The 19,398-nt window shown below is 33.4% G+C and overlaps 1 protein-coding gene across 8 annotated transcripts in view; it reads right to left on the reverse strand.

The window, feature by feature from the left end:
* Clock (clock circadian regulator) overlaps nt 1–19,398 on the reverse strand; it is a 111,337-nt gene that overhangs the window by 24,402 nt on the left and 67,537 nt on the right. For all 8 annotated transcript variants that reach the window (XM_071614294.1, XM_071614293.1, XM_071614296.1 and 5 more), the window contains 8 exons: nt 17,128–17,217; nt 12,649–12,769; nt 8,607–8,720; nt 8,380–8,498; nt 6,365–6,447; nt 6,054–6,160; nt 5,122–5,269; nt 4,468–4,543 (listed from right to left, as the gene is read on the reverse strand). In XM_071614294.1, the coding sequence (XP_071470395.1) occupies nt 4,468–4,543; nt 5,122–5,269; nt 6,054–6,160; nt 6,365–6,447; nt 8,380–8,498; nt 8,607–8,720; nt 12,649–12,769; nt 17,128–17,217 (858 nt within the window). The remainder of the gene's footprint in view (nt 1–4,467; nt 4,544–5,121; nt 5,270–6,053; nt 6,161–6,364; nt 6,448–8,379; nt 8,499–8,606; nt 8,721–12,648; nt 12,770–17,127; nt 17,218–19,398) is intronic.

Consider the following 19,398-nt stretch of genomic DNA (forward strand, 5'->3'; position numbering starts at 1 on the left):
GAAAGAAAATACCCAGTGTTAGCAAGAATGTAAAAAATCTAAATTCCTGTGCCTTGATGGCATAGTCACTAGGGAAAACAGTGTGGCACTTCCTCAAAATTGAAAAAAAAAGAATTATTGTATGACCCAGCAATTCTCAAACAGTTATTTGTACATGTATGCTCACAGTAACATTAATGACAATGACCAAAAGGTAACAGCAACCTATAAGCAAAATAAGGTATGTACATACAATGAAATATTACCCAGCTTTAAAAGGAAAGGGAATTCTGACACATGCTACAACATAATCAACTCAGACAACATTATGGCAAATGAAAAAAGCCAGGACAAGAGGGCAAATATTATATGATTCTACTCATATGCAGTAATTAGAGAAGTCAAGCTAAAAAAAATACTAAGTAAAATGTTGGCTGACAGGAGAATGAGAAGTTGTTTAATGGGTTTGGAGTTTGGAAAGATAAAGAAGTTTTGGGCATGGATGGTAGTGATAACTGTATAACAGTGGGAATATATGTAACTACACCAAACTGTACCCTTTCAATGGCAATTTTATGTTGTTTCTTATCACATTAAGAAAGAAAAAAAAAAGATAGTGATAACATTTTACTTTATATTCAAAATACTGTAATGACCTTTGGAACTCAGCATTTGATGGCTCAAAATCTTTACTCCAATTCTGATCTTTCTCCAAAATTTCAATATCCATAAGGAAGAATCATCCAATAACCTCTCTTATCCTACTTCTTAGCTTTGTACTCATCTCTAGTAAATTTTTTCCCTTCCCCTACTTCCATCCCTCGGTCTCTGCCTGGACATCAACACTGTAGCACCTCTAAGAAAACAAATTAAAATACCACTTTAAGCCATACTCTTTTATTCTTCTAGTTCAATTCCTCAAAGGTTTCTCTAGGAACAAGTGCAGTCTGACTAAAGGATCATGAACTTCAGATGGATACCCAATACTAGGTAGTAGCATTGTTTACGCTGAGCTCACTTTCCTACCCTTCACAATTATTCCATGCCTTTCCTTTTTTTTTATTAGTTGTTCAAAACATTACATAGCTCTTGACATATCATATTACATACATTTGATTCAAGTGGGTTATGAACTCCCATTTTTCCCCTGTATACAGATTGCAGAATCACATCAGTTACACATCCACGTTTTTACATACTAGTGTCTGTTGTATTCACTGCTCTTAAATCTGTCTCCCTATACCAGCCCTGCCTTATACAGATGAGAACATTAATCTTGCCACCATCAAAAATATAAACTTATCTGCTAATATAGGATGTATATACAGTACACCTATCTTCTTTTCCTCCAAATTATAATAGAGCAAAGTGTCCTATCAAAAACTCTCATATGCAGCAGTAAAAAAGAAGTAAATACCTATTCTTACTGCAGGAGAGCTACTTAAAAGGGGGCACAATATATATATGTACACATATATACAAATCTGTATAAACCCATGCACACATACACAAATAGTATGATCTCAAAGTTACTTGTGCTTAGGGGAAAAAAACAGGAGTGATATCACCCTATGCCTTGTTTCCTCTACCCTAACTACTATTCATTCAGTCCTTCATTCTATTTGTCTCCTACTTCCACTGCTTCCTAGCCTTCTAAACCTCCCGCTTGTATTAAGTGTCTACAATTTTTTTTTTTAGAGAGAGAGATAGAGAGAATTTTAATATTTATTTATTTTTTTTAGTTTTCGGCGGACATAACATCTTTGTTTGTATGTGGTGCTGAGGATCGAACCCGGGCTGCATGCATGCTAGGCAAGCGCGCTACCGCTTGAGCCACATCCCCAGCCCCAAGTGTCTACAATTTTAAAAATGCTCTGTATTCTCAACCTCAGCTCTGAACATTCCTTCACAGGCTTGCTCTAACTAAAACCCATACTGCCCCAGAGGACACTACTTTCCTTGTAGTTTTCTTCAGCAGTGTCTATTCTCTCTCTCACAACTCTCAGACCACAGCTCTACAAAAGTCCTTCTACTGATGGTTCCAGACCACTTCCCCTTTCTTCTTTCCCCAAACTCACAACTCTGAAACTAACATTAAATCATATGCTATAACTCACTGTCTCTTACAGTTATGTACAGACCCCATGGTCACTTCACAACAATTAAATTTTAGAATCTGGCTCAGTATTCCCCTCATTAACTATTAATCCCAAGGTTATTCACAGAAACATTCAATACTACAACCTCTCTCTTCCTTATTGTACTCTCCTCCAAAGATCTCCTCTTCCACCAGTCCTCATCCACTAATTCTTACAGTCATATCCTAGAGTCATTTTCAATAAGAATAAACCTTCCCATAATCTCAGTTTCAATCATCTTTTTCTCTGACCACAATTCCCATATTTCCTACTCATTCCTTTTAGTATCTCAATTCCAAAAATCCTTAGGCTTAAAAGGAACCCACAATATATGTATTCAACCATATTTTCACAATCACATTCTCTCTTTTTGTGTCTTCTCTCTTTATCCAGCTTAAATTCATGGCTAATTGTTTATAACCATGTATGTATCTTTAATTTCTTAGTTCCTATTTCCCTTAATCACACTTGCTTGGCAAAATTCTCAGTGTTGGTTAAACCCATTTTTTTATTTTTTATTTTTCCCATATCTGCTCCTACAGAGCTGAACATGGCAGAAGAAACACAATATGATTATTTTTTCATATCAAATGAATGACCAAGAACTGCAAGTGGCTTTTATTCTGCCTGCCAAGCAGACTATAATTTCCTAGAATAGTCACTTTTCTATTCACCTACACAACCATTTAACACTTTCACTTCTCAAACCTCCAAAAACTCCTGTCCTTACTTGACTCTTGGCTGATAACTCTTGGTACCTATTTACTGAGAGTACTGCTATAAGCTCTCACTACTATACCTATCCATTTAACAGCTGGGTTTAACCAACACTGAGATTTTGCCAAGGATTTGTGATAAAGGGTGACAGGTGCTAGGGAGCTGAAGATACATGCATGGTTACAATAATTAACCATAAATTTAAGCTGGATATAGTCAGAAGACATAAAGTGAGAGTGTAACTGTGAAAATGTGATAGTCACGTATTTATCCTTCTTCATGTTGCTATAAATCAGGGATCAATCAATTCTTTCTGTAACATTTACTGGTTCTTTCAGAAAGTCAATCTCTTAGGTTCTGTGGGCCATAGAATATGTCACAACTATTTAGTTCTGCTATTGCAGTACAAATAGAGCTACAGACACTTTATAAATGAATGTATGAATGTATGTGGTTACGTTATTTATGAACACTAGAATATGAATCTGATTTACTTTTCATGTGTCATAAAGCATTATTATTCTTTTGATTTTCTTTCAACCACTTAAACATGTAAAAATATTTGTAGTTTGTGGGCATTACATTCAGAGAGCCAGATTTGGCCTCAGGCCTCAGGCTGCCAACTCTTGTTATGGTCAAATAATCTGTCCCCCTAGCTAAACCTTATCTTTCCACTTGTGTTCTAGATCCCACCTTCTCTTACCTAATCAAAACACTGCTCAACTTTTCTTGCTCTACCAGATCATTCTCTTAGTATACAAACATGCTATTATTTCTCTCATCTTAAAAAGCAAAAACTTTTTAAGTACAATTGCCTGGTACTTTCTCTTCCTGTACTTTCTTGCATGCTTGCTCAGATGGAAAGGGTCACCTGGAAAGGAAATGAAGGTGGCCTCTGGCCATCAAGGAACTAAAGCCCTTAGTCCAACTGCCCATGAGGAACAATTGGGCCAACAACCACTGAGTGAGGTGGAAATGAACAGTGCCTGAGTGGAACTTTGAGAGGACTTTAGACTTCTGATGGATCCTCAAGTGGAAGCCCCAGCTAAACTGTGCCTGGATTCCTGATGCACATGATCTAAGAGATAGTAAATGTGTATTGTTTTATATCACTAATTCTGGAGAAACCATTACATAGCAACAGAGAAGTAATATACTATACTTCAACATGAGCAAAAGAAAGAAACCAAAGTTCAATTTCTGACTATAAGTTCTCAGTCATGTTTCATGAAGGGCAGATTCAACCCTCTCCTTTAAATCTGAGTTTCAGTGGTTTCATAATGGAGATATTACTTATGAGATTAAGGATACAAGTAGTAAATCACACACCATAATTCATATGAAGAATCAAGCTAAAGTCTAGCACATCAAAGGTAACTAATAATAGTAGTTTTAATCTGAGATTAGATGTCTATCCTTATTATTGCTAAATGGTAAGATCTTCAATTTTTTTTAGAAGTAAATGAAATTTTAAAATATTAAATGAAAAATGAAAGTAAACAGTAAAGTATAATAATACTGTCATACTTGAGAAAAGGATGTATTTGAGAAGCAATTTTCCTACTGATTGAGTTTGAGTTTCAATGGCAAGAAATTAGGTAATTATATTTTTAAAAGACTATAAGAAACATACTTTGTCAGCAGCTGTCTCAGGAAGAGACTCTTCAATGCCAAGTTCTCGTCGTCTTTCAGCCCTAACTTCTGCATAACTATAAATTGAAAAAATCAAATTTTAGTGTTTGTTCATTCATTAAGATATTGCAGAGTTGCAACCATTCAATATTTGTTATGTGCTTCACTTAAATTTTTCACTAATTCTAGACTCTTTTCTATGTACTACACAAACCTAAAACACATCTACAGGGTACTCTTAATTCAATTTGCATTTTTCTAGGTATATGAAAATTTTATATGCTACTATAAATGATCTCTGACAACACAGTATGTATATTAAGAGGAATTAAAAAATGAAAGAGTATGCTCTTTCCAGTTTTCCTGTTGCATAACTGACTTTGGTACATAAGTGATAGTATGAATTCTGCGGTAAAGCACAGAACTTATGTCAAGCATTATATATCTACTACTTATACAACATTCCTAAAATGCATGTAAGAAAATTTAATAATATATTAAAAAAAAGATTACTTTGTAGTTTGACACATTAAAACATTAAGGTCAAGTTACCGTGATTTAGAAACTTATATACTATGTCAGGCATAAAAATTACATTGCCAAAATTGTTAAAGAATGTTATCATAATTCAAAAGTTCTTTGAAAGAATTATTACCTTACTACAGTGTGAGTACAAACAATAAACTCTGGCCTTGAATTCCACTGATGATAAGTGATATAATAATGAGTTTGAAGCCAAATCCACTGTTGCCCTTTGGTCAGGAACCTATAATAACACGATTTGCCTTTCCCATATTGCATTACTGAAAAGAAAATAAAAAAAATATTTTGATTCATACTTAGTTATGAAGAATCTGTTTTTTTTAATCAAAAACTATCATTTACATTTAAATGATACATATAGTTCTTCTACATATAGTTCATTCTACATATAGTTCTTCTCTTGGTTTTTCAAAAAATATATACACCAATGATAGGAAAATGCAATTCTTTAGGGCTGGTTTAAGTTCTCAAGTAATTTTCACATCTTCTATAGTGTCAAACTTTGAAGCCAGTCACTGCTGATCTTATATACTTTTCATATACAATAAAAGTTCCAAATATTCAAGGATTCAACTGCTGATTTCCTTCTATATTTACTAAGGGTAGCAACAGGAAGTAATCACATCAGACCTTCTTTTTCCCATAGACACTCTCAAGTACAGTATCTCTGAGGCATTTATTTTGTAACCCTTAACTAACCAAAAGCAAAATAACATCACTGTTTGAAGTAATTGTTATTCCCAACACATGCTCTGTAGGTTTTGAGTTCTGAAGTCTTTAACAGATGGTAAGCAAAGTGTGTGTGTTTTTTGTGGTTAATTTGAGAAACTTTGTATTTTTAAAATATACTGGTAGATTCAGCTTTATATGGATAATCAATCAAGTAGGAATCAGATCAAATTTAAACTAAACTTGTTTCTATTTTATATACTTACAAAAAATTACAGCAAATCTACATTTTACTACCTTTCATTAATGGGACAAGATTTCTCTTTATATGATTTTAAAAAGTTAACCTTACCAGAAATATTAAAATTTACTTACAGTGTTCGTGACATTTTGCCAGATTTTCTAGGTCATCCACATGATAGTAATCATAGCCTGATGTTCCCAAAACTTCAAATGGCAAATATCCTATTATTGGTGGTGCCCTAAGTTGAAAAACAATAACATTATAAGTACCCCACAAGAAACATTTTAACCAGATATTAATTTGGGGAGCTATTTTTTTAAAAATGGAAAATGGATTTGAAAATCCTGATTAGAAAAAAAGTTTGTCCTTAAAATCCATTAGTCAAGAATAATGTAACATAACTATTACCTTTTTTATAAAGTTTAAAAATGAAGTTAATTACCTGTGATCAAGAAATAGAAACTTCCATTCTAAACTATGTCTAGATGTAAACTCTTCATTGGGTTCTTCAACAGTACACATTTCCTATAAATAAATCGATAATTAAAATTCAGAAATACTTCCCTGTGTTCTTAGAAGAATCCTTATTAGATGACTTTTCCCTAAATAAATTTTTAAAAAATTTAATTTTTTAGTACTAAAATGTGATAAGCTAGAGATACAGCTCAGTGGTCAAGTGCTAGCCTAGGAAGGCCAGCATTTGAACACCTTTGAAAAAAAATTAATTAAAAAAAATATATATTTTCTTTTGGTAAGAGTTTGAACCCAGAGGTGCTTTACCACTGAGCCATATCCCCAGCCCTTTTTATTTTTTATTTTGAGACAGGGTCTCATACTAAATTGTTTAGGGCTTTGCTAAGTTGCTGAAGCTAGCCTCAAACTTGCAATCCTCCTGCCTCAGCCTTCCAAATCACTGGAATTATAGGAGTATATTACCACACCCTGCTTTGATAACAACTTTAAATGGAGCAATAAATGATACTAAAATGCAGACTGTAGAGTTATTGCTTCAGACTTCTCTCCTGAGTTACTGTTCTATATTACTCTTCAGATAGCCCCATACACCTCAAACAGTATGCCCTAAAATGAACTAATTGTACAGTTGTACAATTTTCCAACTAACTGATGGACACCTACCTGTGCAGTGCCAAAGTCTAGAAATCTGATATTCCTAACATACTCTTTCATTTTTTCCTTTTAGCATCCAGGTGGCCACTACTAATCTTCTCAATTTCACCTTTTAACATTCTTTTAAAAAAAATCTATATCCCATCCATTTTCTATGGCTTAGTTTAGATCATCACCATCAGTGACATCTTACTATGCTAACATCTAACTAAACAGCCTCTCTGTCCTTCAATTTGTCTTCTATTCTGGGGTCACAATTACTCTACTAATACTCAAATATGCTTAGGTAACTTTCTTGCTTAAAAATCTTCTGTGGGTCCTCATACTGAAATTTCTTCAGCATGGAGAAAAAACAGAAATAAGTTTCATTTCTTGCTTTTGCTTACTTTTCTAGCCATACTTCCTACTTTCCTATTTTCTCCAATATATGAACCCGAGATTCTGGTCACACTAGCTAATATATTATAAACTTCCTCTGTACCCTTAAATAACCTCCTGCAGCACAATGTTAATATATCAAGGAGCTGGGCTCTGAAAGAAAAAGAATCAAGACTCCAGTTCTGACATTTAATAGAGACTCTGGGGAAGAAACTTAACTTCTCTAAGCCTCAGTTTCCTTATATACAAAATAGGGACTATAACAGCATGTATCTCAGGGCTGTTATAAGAATTACATGATAATGCATATAAAAAAGTATAGCATGCAATAAGTGCTCAAACACTAGCTACTGTTATTACTTCCTAAGATCAAAACAAGCAGAACAAGACTGATTTTGGATCTTCTAACTGCTAACTCAGTACTAGTGTCCTAAATCATGTGTCTCGCAAATCTTGTCCTGGTTTCTTCATTCCAGCCACTTCTAAGTGGTTGAGCTAACCCATTTCCTTATTTGTCTGCTTGTTGGGCCCAGGAAATAAAAATAAATTACTTAAATTTGAAAATGTAAAAGGTAAATTATATGCAATAAAAGCCACTTACACATTTCAAAAGAAAATTTCAAAAACAATCTTTCAAAAATTACCTAGATTTTTTTGGACTTTCTCCTTTAGTGAAGAAGGTGAATTATATACCAAGTATCCTAAATCTGGCAAAAAAGCAGGGCAAATGGTGACACATAATCACTGGCTAACTGCAATATATGCTAAAAAATTAGTGTTTTCATAACTCATTGTTTCTGAAATATCAGAATCATAATCATAATCATACATATTTAATAGCCACTACTACTTCAATGCTTGCAGGAAAATTCAGTCATTCTAGAGACAAAAATTATATTAAAAATTATATAAAAACTGAAAACCTCTTAAGCACTTAAATTAGAAACATACCTTGATAAACTGAGGTGTAGCTAACCTGACAGTAGCTACAAAACAAACTCTATCTTCATAAGAAGGTCTATGTGTGCGTTGTATAGTTCCTTCAAAACCATTATGTGCAGCAGTAGATACTAAAACAGTAAGGAAATATGTATCATCAGTTATTCCAGTAAAATCTGGCTGTTACTTAGAAAAATATGAAGTTTTAAAATACATTCTAAGAGAAGCATTTAACTCACCACTGTTTAAAGATTTGAAATTTCCTATAAATCTCACATACTCATAGGTAGATGGCTCCTTTGGATCTATTGTTCCTCGAAGCATATGACAACAGAACTCTAATTGATTTTTTGCTGAAATAAATGATTAAAAAGTCAATATCTGTCATATATCACATGAAATAAGATTACAAAAGTTTTTTTTTTATTGTTGAATAAGTTCATATTTTCTTCAGCAGACGTCTTCAATGACAGATTATTTAGTCCATAAAAGTAAAGTACCTTCAAGAGCTATTTCACCTTGTACAAACAACTTACTGTTCTCTATTTTTACCTGTCCTTTCTCATTTTTCACTCTAATTTCAAAGAAAGGGTTTGCTTCCCAGTCTAAAGCTAATGCTTCTACTTTGAATAGCTGCTGTTCCTATCTTCTAAAGACCAGGTCTACATCACTTTTTTTTTGGACAGTTGCTAATACATTATAGAATTTAACAATTCAAATACAAAGAAGCTCTAAGATGATTGATGTCACTATTACCAAATAAGGCAACATTTAAAAATCATGAAAAGATGATTACAGAATGTATCTAATAACTAATGGCCATGAATTTTCTTCTTTAGGTCCTTAATTTCTACAGTTTTAAATTTGATCAGGCCTTCCATTTCAAAGAGTTTTTTTTTTTTTTTTTCATTTTTTAGTGTCAGAGATCTCCTTTCTTTTCAGTAAGTGTTCCTGTTTTCATGTATTCACTTCCCTTTACCTCATGCACTATGGCTTGCATCCTTGCACCTCTACTCTTCTAAAGCCTATCAACATTTGTACTGTCAACTTCAATAGTTTTTCCTCATTTCACACTTCCTCATTCCTGTAACATGAACTTGCCTTCTTACCTATTGACTATTCCTCTGTTTTCTGCTAAACTATCTTCAAAAACTAGCAAACTTCACAAAGGTTCTTTTGATCTTCATCTTTTGAGATCTGCTATAAACTGACTGGTCTTGGAAATCTTATTTACCACTCCATATCTTTCCCCAACACTAACATTTTATGTAACACAAATTCTCATATCATTATTTGCTTTTAGGATATTTCCACTCAATGTCCCATCAGTAATTTAAACTCGAAGTATTTGAAAGTGAATTTTTCCTGTTTCTTCCTAAGTTAGCTGTCCTCTTTGCCATATGTATACTTATTTCAAAGTTAGAAACCATATCCCTACTTCCTCTACATATCAGTTTGCTCTCTTCTCTACCTATTACAAATCCCAAAGCTAATTTGTCACCAGGCCCTGATATTTATTTCACCAAGGAAACTCTCATAAATCATTTTTCCACTTAACACTTAGGACCATCAACTCAGTGCAGTCACAAATTGCCTCGCACCTAGATAGCTGAAACATTTATTCATTGTGCCTCCACTCTCTTGCCTCTGATTCATCCCTTCCTACTACACTTAGACTGTTGCAAGCCATCCATGGGCTGTGTGTGTGAGCTATGCTCATTGGAGCTATATGAGGGGACAGGTCTGGCACACTGATTGGGCTGTGCGACGCAAGTGCACCGCTTCTCTCGCTCTGCCTGTGATCCCATACAGCACCAGTGACTTGCCAAGATGTCAATCAATCTGCTGACCACAAAACACCACGAAGCAAGACTCTACCTTTAAAACCTTAATCCACACCTTATTTGGTGAAGAACATTCTCTGGAATCTCCTTTGTGTGTCCCCCCTATAAAAATAGATTCTGGGTGCACACTGTCTTTTCAGCACCTTCCAGTGTGGAAGCTGACCCTTAAGGTCGCAGAGCCATCCTACCCTCGACATGAAAACTACTTCTGTATTGTGTGACTTTTCACCATTTTTTTAGCTTCATGTTGCAGCCAGCTCTTTGGAACCCAGCTCATCTTGTCAGAGCGGATCACTGGTAAGACTTAGACTAATACTATTTTTATAGCATTGCTTCAACACTCAAGGATTAGTAACACTTTCCTTCACTCACCACATCAAGCTCATGCTCTTTTATTATCAAAATAAATGGTTTTATCATCTAACTCAACAGGTTCAAAATCTAAGTATCATCGTCTTCCCAAAACCCTCCCCAGCTTGGTCACCAGTACCTAACATAGAGCCTACCGAGTTTCCCTACATAACATTCATATACTTTCCTCTTCATCCTTACTTTGATTACAACAATAATATCAATTTTCCCTTTTTGTCCTGAGTGCAGTCCTTTTCAAAATTTTCTACTCAAGTGACTCCCCTTTCACCCTTCTGATTATAAAACCACCCAAATCTCCTTCACTCACTCTCCACAATGTAAAACATAAAAACTCTATAGGATGAAATATTAGGCTCTTTATAATTCTGCCCTTATTTCCCTTTCTAGACATAAATTACATCAAATGTACCACCTTCATCACAACCAAAATGACCTACTAAACTTTCTAAGCAATGTCCCCTAAGTTTTAACTCACATCAAACACTTTTTTTTCTGGGGAAGAACTTCTTTTGTGTATCCAATGCTTAAGGCACTTAATTGATTTATCTACTGAAAAGTAGTATTGCTGTTCTCATCTCTGATCTTAGAAACAGAAGTCTATGGTCTCTACTTTATGCCCGATATTTTGATTCACTTCTATGGCCAATTCTGTCCTTGTGAGGGTCTCTAAAGTCAATTCCTTCTTCTTTGTCCTCCTGTTTCTCTCTCCCAGGGTCCCTTTCTAATTCTTCTCTCCTTACTCTATATATTTACCTCAAGCAATATTGTTCATTTCATTACCTCAAATACTACTTATAGGCACATTATTGGCTTTTGTATCTATTAGATCCAGTCAAATCTTTCTCCTAAATATTAAGATTATAATGACCTAGGTCAATGTCATACAAACTTGATTATAAAAAATTACAGCTAGGCTTCAAATGAATTCTCTCCCTGAAAAGCTAGCCATTCTTAACAAAAGATAAACACCTGTATATCTTAATTTTTGGACAGTCATTAATAGATTATAGAATTTTAGGATTTAAATACAAAGAAGCTTTAAGATGATTGATGTCACTATTTCCAAATAAGGAAACATTTAAAAAACATGAAAAAAAATTATTAAAGAAGATGTCTAATAACTAATGGCCAAATACAGTGATGTAACGATTCTGAAGTTCATACTGAGTAACAGTGAAGAAAATGTTGTGTACTATTTGCCTAACAAATCTAGTAAAAATGTTCAATTATACCATAATATTTTGTGTTTTTTGATGGTAAGAAATGTTTTTCACTATTTTGGTTCTTTTTATAATAAAGCATAAGTGCCTAGCACATTACACACATCCAATAAAAGGTTACTTAAATCAGTTTAATTTAAAAAGTAAATAATTTTTCTTTTTAATTTAATAATCTTAAAAGATTTGCAATTTTTTCCTCCTTAGTTTGAGTGCCCACTTAGTCCACAATGAACAAAACAAGAAGGTTTAATTATCTATATCAATAAATACAACATGATTTTATTCAAATATTAAAAAGATATTGATTGCCAGGTTTCCATTTCTGTATAAAACAATATCATGGCTTAGCTGTGGTCAGATTTATTATAACAAAACAAGATGAAATTTCAGTATACTTTGGAACAGATTTCAGATTTAAAATATGAACACAATTCCATTATATATAGATACATGTATACACATATACATACATTTTTAATATTTAAAAAGCACACAATAGGGTTTAGGGAACAATGCTGTATTTTACATTTTTTGTGTATGTGCAGGAGTACTGGGGATTGAACTCAGGGACACTCAACCACTGAGCCTCATCCCCAACCCTATTTTGTATTTGATTTAGACAGAGTCTCACTGAGTTGCTTAGCGCCTCGCTGTTGTTAAGGCTGGCTTTGTACCTGCGATCCTCCTGTTTCAGCATCCCAAGCCGCTGAGATTAGAAGAGTGCACTATCATGACTGGCTGCATTTTAAATTATTAAATATGTCTATTTTTCACAAACTTAAAAAAGTAAAGGATAAGGCTATCAAATATAATATTTGAGTTTGTTCTTCACAGTCACTACTTACATTTTAAGTATTCAGGAGTTAATGAATCACTTTCCAGCAGATGGGTAGAGAGTATTTTATAAAACTCTGAATGTTCCCCCTCTGGGATAAAATTAAATATACTTTGATCCACAAGATCAGACTGAAAAATAAATTTTAAAAAATAAAATAGTTTAATGATTCAAGAAGCATTTATTTTGAAAATGTAAAATCACTATCAAACAAGAGTATGAATGATTAACTTTCAATTATCTAAGAAAACCAACAAATGTCAAGTAACAGAATACATCTTTAAAAACAAGATTGAAAAACTGGAAGAAGGTTAATATTACCCTCATCCTCCGATATTAGTATCATCAAATCTATGACCAATATGACCTAAAAGCCTGGTGTATTATTTGCAAAGCTGAGTTTTGCTAAGTTTTTTAAAATACAATAGGACTAAGAAAGTTAATCAGAAATCTCTAGCTACAAGATAGCCCTACCATTTATTCAAACCTATGCTAAATGATGGTAGTAGACATAACTACAAAGGACCAGTGTCTGGTTAAACAAAAAGGAGATCTGACTTAGTTGTCATTTCAGTTGTCCAATGTGCCCTTTTGTTTTTATTCTATCTTTTCCAGGCATCTATTCGATATTTCATTGTTAAAAAGTTCTTGCTCAAACAGAGCATTCTTGCTGATATATGGCTTTAATTATGATTCATTAATCAACAATAATTTGAGAAGCTTCAGGGTGCCTACAGTATGTGATGGCTGTGGAATTAAAGATGAATATGATAATATGAATAGGATAATTCTATCATGAAGTACTAATGACAACCAAACTCCAGTGACTTTCACATTTTTTTACTGAATACAGTCCATTCTATTTGATTTCTCTACATTTTCAATTGCCCTGTACTATCCTAGGAATACTGAGTGGGTATCTCAAGGACTGTAGAGGCAGGGATGAAGAGATTAGGAAGTAAAAAAATAGGAAGGTACGTCTGTTTTCAACCAAAGTAGTTATGCATTCATTTTGTTTCTATTTATACATCTTTTATTTTCTCTGAACAGCTCTGTTGCTTAAAAATAAAATCAATAAAACAACAAAAAAGAGTAAGAGAGACATGGGAGATGGTAGGCTAGAGAGGAGTGCTTGACTACTCCTCACATAAGCCATACATCCATATTCGTTCTGTTTTTCCTCTAGCCCTCAAAGTTCACCCCACGAAGTGAAACAGCCTTCCCCTACCTCCATATATCAGTACCCTCCATTCTTTGAAAAATTTTCAAATTATTTCCTTTAAAAAAGCTTTCCCTTAACACCAAAATCCACAATAATTTTTTTAGTACTTATTGCATAGTATTTCATACTTACCATTAATTAATGATGTGAATTATTCATTTCCCATTAAAAATATTTGTTGTTTCAATGTTTATGTCCTGTTGCCCCATGAAGGATGAAAGGGCCCCATCTCTTATACCTTCCTCTTTCTCCCATCCAATCAAGGAAACCTAAACCCTGCCCCTTGCATTTAACAACTATTAGCATAATAAGTAAGTTATTTGGGGCTAACAAGCTATTTAATAATGGTCTAAGGGGTAACCACACCAAAACTGTTATCTATATCTTAATAAGGAATTATTCTAGAAGTTTGAAAAGTCCTAGAACTGAAGGAATGAATTAAAAATACAGGCTTGTATAATAAAAATGCTAGAAAAATATCTTGTATTGACAATAATATATCAAAGATAGTCACTGATACAAATTTTAAAAAGTCTTGATAGAAAAATAAGATATACCATTTAAAATAAAAATTTCATCTTGAGAATGATTATTGTTTTCTACTACTGTTTATTCTTATTATTTCTTCTTTATTTCAATAAATTGTAATTCAGTCTATTTTACTCTTGTTTTTCTATCTAATGTAAAGGGACCATTAATGATCTCTAATCCCTCTGGCACTGAACTATATGACTCTATGATTTTGTTAACAGAAAGGAAAGGAAAAAATATTTCTTAAATTTTGTTTCTAATCTTAAAGTGAATAAAAACATTTATACCTGATTATCAGTCATAAATAGGTTAAAGTGCACCCAAATAAATTATAAAATTACTGATTTTTTCAAGTATGAGATAAAGAAAATTGGTTTTGGTAGGACCCATATATAGACTCTTATAATTTTAAGTCAATCTTATCATTTTAAATCAGATTTAAATTGAAACTGAAAAATTTTAAGTCATTACCATCCACTCATTAAAGTGGCAAGTTTTAATTTTTAAACAGAACTGAATTGTAAATGCTAAAGCCAAATCTAGGGATTTACTAGTGTTTCTCTTCTTCTGGGCAAAACTCAAATTCTCTTTTAGACAAAATAGGGATGCATATTAAAACACCAAAAAAGGATATCATTGTTTTAGACCTTTTATTTAGCACGATTTTTTATAGTTTGTAGTTTAATTATTAATGACAATGCAAAATAGAAAATCAAAATTTTTTCTTATGTTGGATCTTAAACAAGGATTAGCTTTTTCAAAATAAGCTGTGTCTATGCTTTCAAACCATCAAGAAACTTAATTCAATGTCAGTGATGCAAGGGAAAGCCACAGTAACTAGAAAGTAGTTTTAAAAAAAAAACTGTTTCTAATAAAGTATATTATAATTCAGTATGGAAAGAAATGGTCCCTTGGATGGGCAACAATCTCCCTTGCCTAAAAATTCACCTGTCAATCTATACTCTTTAGATATCACAAACAAAAACAAAACCCAGAAGATATCAATAACCAAGGAACCAGAGTGTGAGACACATGGGAACTCTCTGTTCCCATTGTCAGAATTTTTCTGTAAACCTAAAAATGATTCTAAAAAATTAAAATTCCATGAGGAAATTGGGAGGGTTTTTATTGAGTGTGGGATGTTAATGATCAAACACTTGACTCCAATTAGATTTGTCACATGTTGCTTATTTCAAAATGTAATTAAACTTTCCCTCACAAAAGACTCACCACCAACGTGCCATTAAAAATAATTTTTTTTAAAAAAACAGGCACATCAAGTGGCCTGCTCATTTCCATCTACTCAGTAAATAATCACCACATGTCTCTCTGAGAAACCAACTAGAATTTCTAAGAATCTTACAACTACCCTAACAAATCCAAGTGAACAAAATGAGAGTTTACTCAAGTATGTAGAAGGTGAAAGACAACAGACACCAGAGGCCTCAAATTCTGAATGGAGTTCAAGGACACCATCGAGAAGCAGGCTTTTGCTAATGATGCTCTCATTATGACTAAACAAAAAGTTAATATATAGTTACACAAATGAAAGAAAAACCAATACAATTCTACATGGCTTAAAAGTATATAAAATATACTTATTACTATACTTATTCTCAAATTACTTACATCACAGCTTATTCATACAAAGGGATTCTTTCCCTAGGTTTTCTTGCTATGCAAATTTAAAAAAAAAAAATAGTTGCCCACATAATCCGCTTGGTCTACCCTTCTCTCTGTCCATTCTAGTTTACTTGCATGCTGTTATAATCTCATACTTTGCTCAGATAATTTTTTAGATGTTGGGTTCATCACCTACTATTTGAGCCTATTGGAAAGAAAGTTCCCCCCCGCCCCCGCAGAAAAGCGGTAAAAATCTGGTCATTTTCTATGTGAACCAAAGATACCAGTACATCACTCAATGCCTGGCTTTAAGTGTAGAATCCATTCTCTTTATGAAGTATGAAGCAGCACAGTCACCAAAGGGAATTACTGCTTTTCAATATCTCTTAAAAGTGACATTTACAGGGCAATTTATTTGCATTGTTATGAATTATCAAAAGAAAGACATTTTAAGAGTAATTTATTAATAATGTTAGAATATGTATACTTCAAGAGCCAGTTTAGATAAGAACTATTAAATAAAAAATGCAAATTCATTTCAAATACCATCAACTGCAGCAGAACACTTAACAAGTGTTTGACACAGAAAAGATGTACAAAAAATACATGTTGAATGAAAAAGCAAACACAATTTAGGTATTCACTACCCTTCTCACAATTACACATTTTTTTTTCTAATTCTTTATACCTTCAGTAGTATTGACAATGAACTAAGTATGGTCATTATTACATTATCAATTTAAGTCATAGCAAAAAGTTCTGTACCCACTATTTTTAGTATATTTTTATAAGTCATTCCTTTGAGAAAATTATTTGAGTTAGCCTACTTGCAACAGTATCTCAGCAGAACATTGATTATTCTCAAGATATTCTAGGAAACACTAAAAAGTTAGCATTAGAATAAAGAAGGGAAGAACAACTGAGATTCAAGTGCAGTTGAATATTCAGTTACCACAGATTAGAGTGATGACTGATTTGAGAAAAGACATACTTAGAGCTTTTATCCCCACCCTTAATCACTGTTCAACACTGCTCTCAAGTCTACTTCTGGGTGCTTTAGGATATTTAAAATGGACATGAAATAAGAAAGAGACTGTAGGATTTTATACTCACTGGCAAATGCTCAAGTAATGAAGTTACACTCTCAGACACATATATTATACTTCCATCTGTCATGATTGCTAAAAAAAAACCATCAAGAGCCTGAAATTAAACATAATGGTCAGTTAAATGAAAAAAGTATTTAACAGGACAGAAATAAGATAAATGTCTAGGGACATAACGTGGAAATATCCATAGTACTGACCTATCTTTTCCCCTTTATAGTACCTTTAAATGTATTATTTATGTATCTTTAAATGTCTTCGGGGGGGGGGAATCACTCTCTGGCTATCTACTGAACAGTTGATTTCTATACATAAAGACTAATGTTCTGCCTTTATCACTATATACATTATACAATCCAACTATATATATAACATGGCTTAAAAATGCTAACATCTTCAAAGTATATATACTACCAATAATACACCGTCAGCACAAAAGAGAACACATCATTATTATTTTGGATATGTATATTAACAGAGAAGTGTATTATTGAAATGTAGGGAGATACATAGGTAATAAAATAAAGGAAGTGGTAGGAAATTAACTGCAAAACTAGGCTGAGGCCAAATCATCAAAGCCTCAAATACCAAGTTAAGTCACAAAGACTTAATTCTATACACAACGGGAAGTCAACACATTTTAGCTCCCTAAAATGTGCTTTAAAGAGAGTAGTCTAGAAGAAGTGTATAAAATGGACTTAGAGGGAACAGAGGACTGAGTCAGTGGCTTTTGGGAAATTATTCATGAGATTCTGAAAGAAATTCTAATAAGAGGAAAAGAGAAGAAAAGATTTATTAGGTGAGCACTGAGAAATATGAACTTCTTTGGGAGAGATGTTAGACCATCTTGTTGTTAGACTTAACAACAAAACAATCCTACATTTCATATTTTCCAAAGTATTTTCATTTGAGAATTCTAGGAACAGAAATGACAGCTGAAGAAATGAGATCTTCAAAAGACAGAAACATGCCAAAAACAAATACTAGGAAGAATGACCTGCATATAGGGATGAGAAGAAGAGGAGAATACACTGTCATTAAAGAAGCGGATAAAAGCTGGACTTGGTGGCACATCCTGTAATCCCAGCTACTCGGGAAGCTAAAATAGGAGGATATCAAGTTCAAGGCCAGGCTGGAAAATTTAGCAAGATCCTGTCTCAAAATAAAAATTTAAAAGCTGGAGATATAGCTCAATGATAAGAGTGCTTGCCCAGCATGAGCAAGCCCCTAGGTTCAATCTTCAGCACAATTAGAAAAAAAAAGGTGGCAGAATAGAGTATGACAAGGTCAGTGAGGATAAATAGGAGTGAAATCAAATAGGATAAGGAATAAGGAAATGAAGTTTGGTGATTTTCACAAGAGTTATGTCAACAGGAAGGCAAATAAGACTCTGATGAGTTTAGAATGAGTGGGTAATAAGAGACTAACATAACCCACTCATTCATAAACTTTATTAGGTGAGCACTAAGAAACAGTGCTCCCTGAAAAGGAAGGAAGGAGGGAGGGAGGGAAGGAGGGAGGGAAGGAGGGGAGGAGGGAGAGAGGGAGGGAGGGAGGGGAGGAGGGAGGGAGGAAAGGAGGAGGAGGAGGGAGGGAGGGAGGAAAAAAACAGTTTTAAGGGGACCAAGTATTAGGGGAATGCATTTAAACAACAACAAAAGAATAACCAGGATATCTGAGGCTGAGGAAAAGGAAGATCCAGTGGACAGCTAAAGATAATTTCTTTTTAATTAAAGAGTGCTCTCATTGGACAGTAACCTTTGGTAGGAACAAAGCAAATCTTAGTTTTCTTTATATCTGAAGTACCCAACATATGGTATAAGTAAAAACTTTTGATAGTATATAACTTATGAACTTGGGAATGAAAGCAACCTCTAGTTCTAAGTAATTGCTGAGATTACAAAAAATAGACGTACTCCTCTACCTCCTCTGCTCTTGAGGGAAGAAATCTGGACAGCAGAGAAAACTTATTTTGAGTAGATCCCTATCTTCTAGAATGGCTCAGGCAAACCCATATTTAGTTAATTGAAGAGGAGAGTAGAAATCTTGTAATTTAAGCCAATTTATAAATTATTTTTAAAAGTCTTTAATAAAATAATACCAGTATTATTCCACTATTAGTAATTGTCTTATTATTGTTGTTATTTTTAGTAGGGCCAAAATGATTTTAAGAATAAACCTGTGCTTTTCTCATGTGAAGCTAGACTGTGTTACCACTGATAACAAATCAACATTTACTATAATATATCTACTTGCTATTAGGTCATTTGCTAGAAAT

This window comes from Marmota flaviventris, chromosome 7, assembly GCF_047511675.1.
Source record: "Marmota flaviventris isolate mMarFla1 chromosome 7, mMarFla1.hap1, whole genome shotgun sequence".
Classification (NCBI taxonomy): Eukaryota; Metazoa; Chordata; class Mammalia; order Rodentia; family Sciuridae; genus Marmota; species Marmota flaviventris.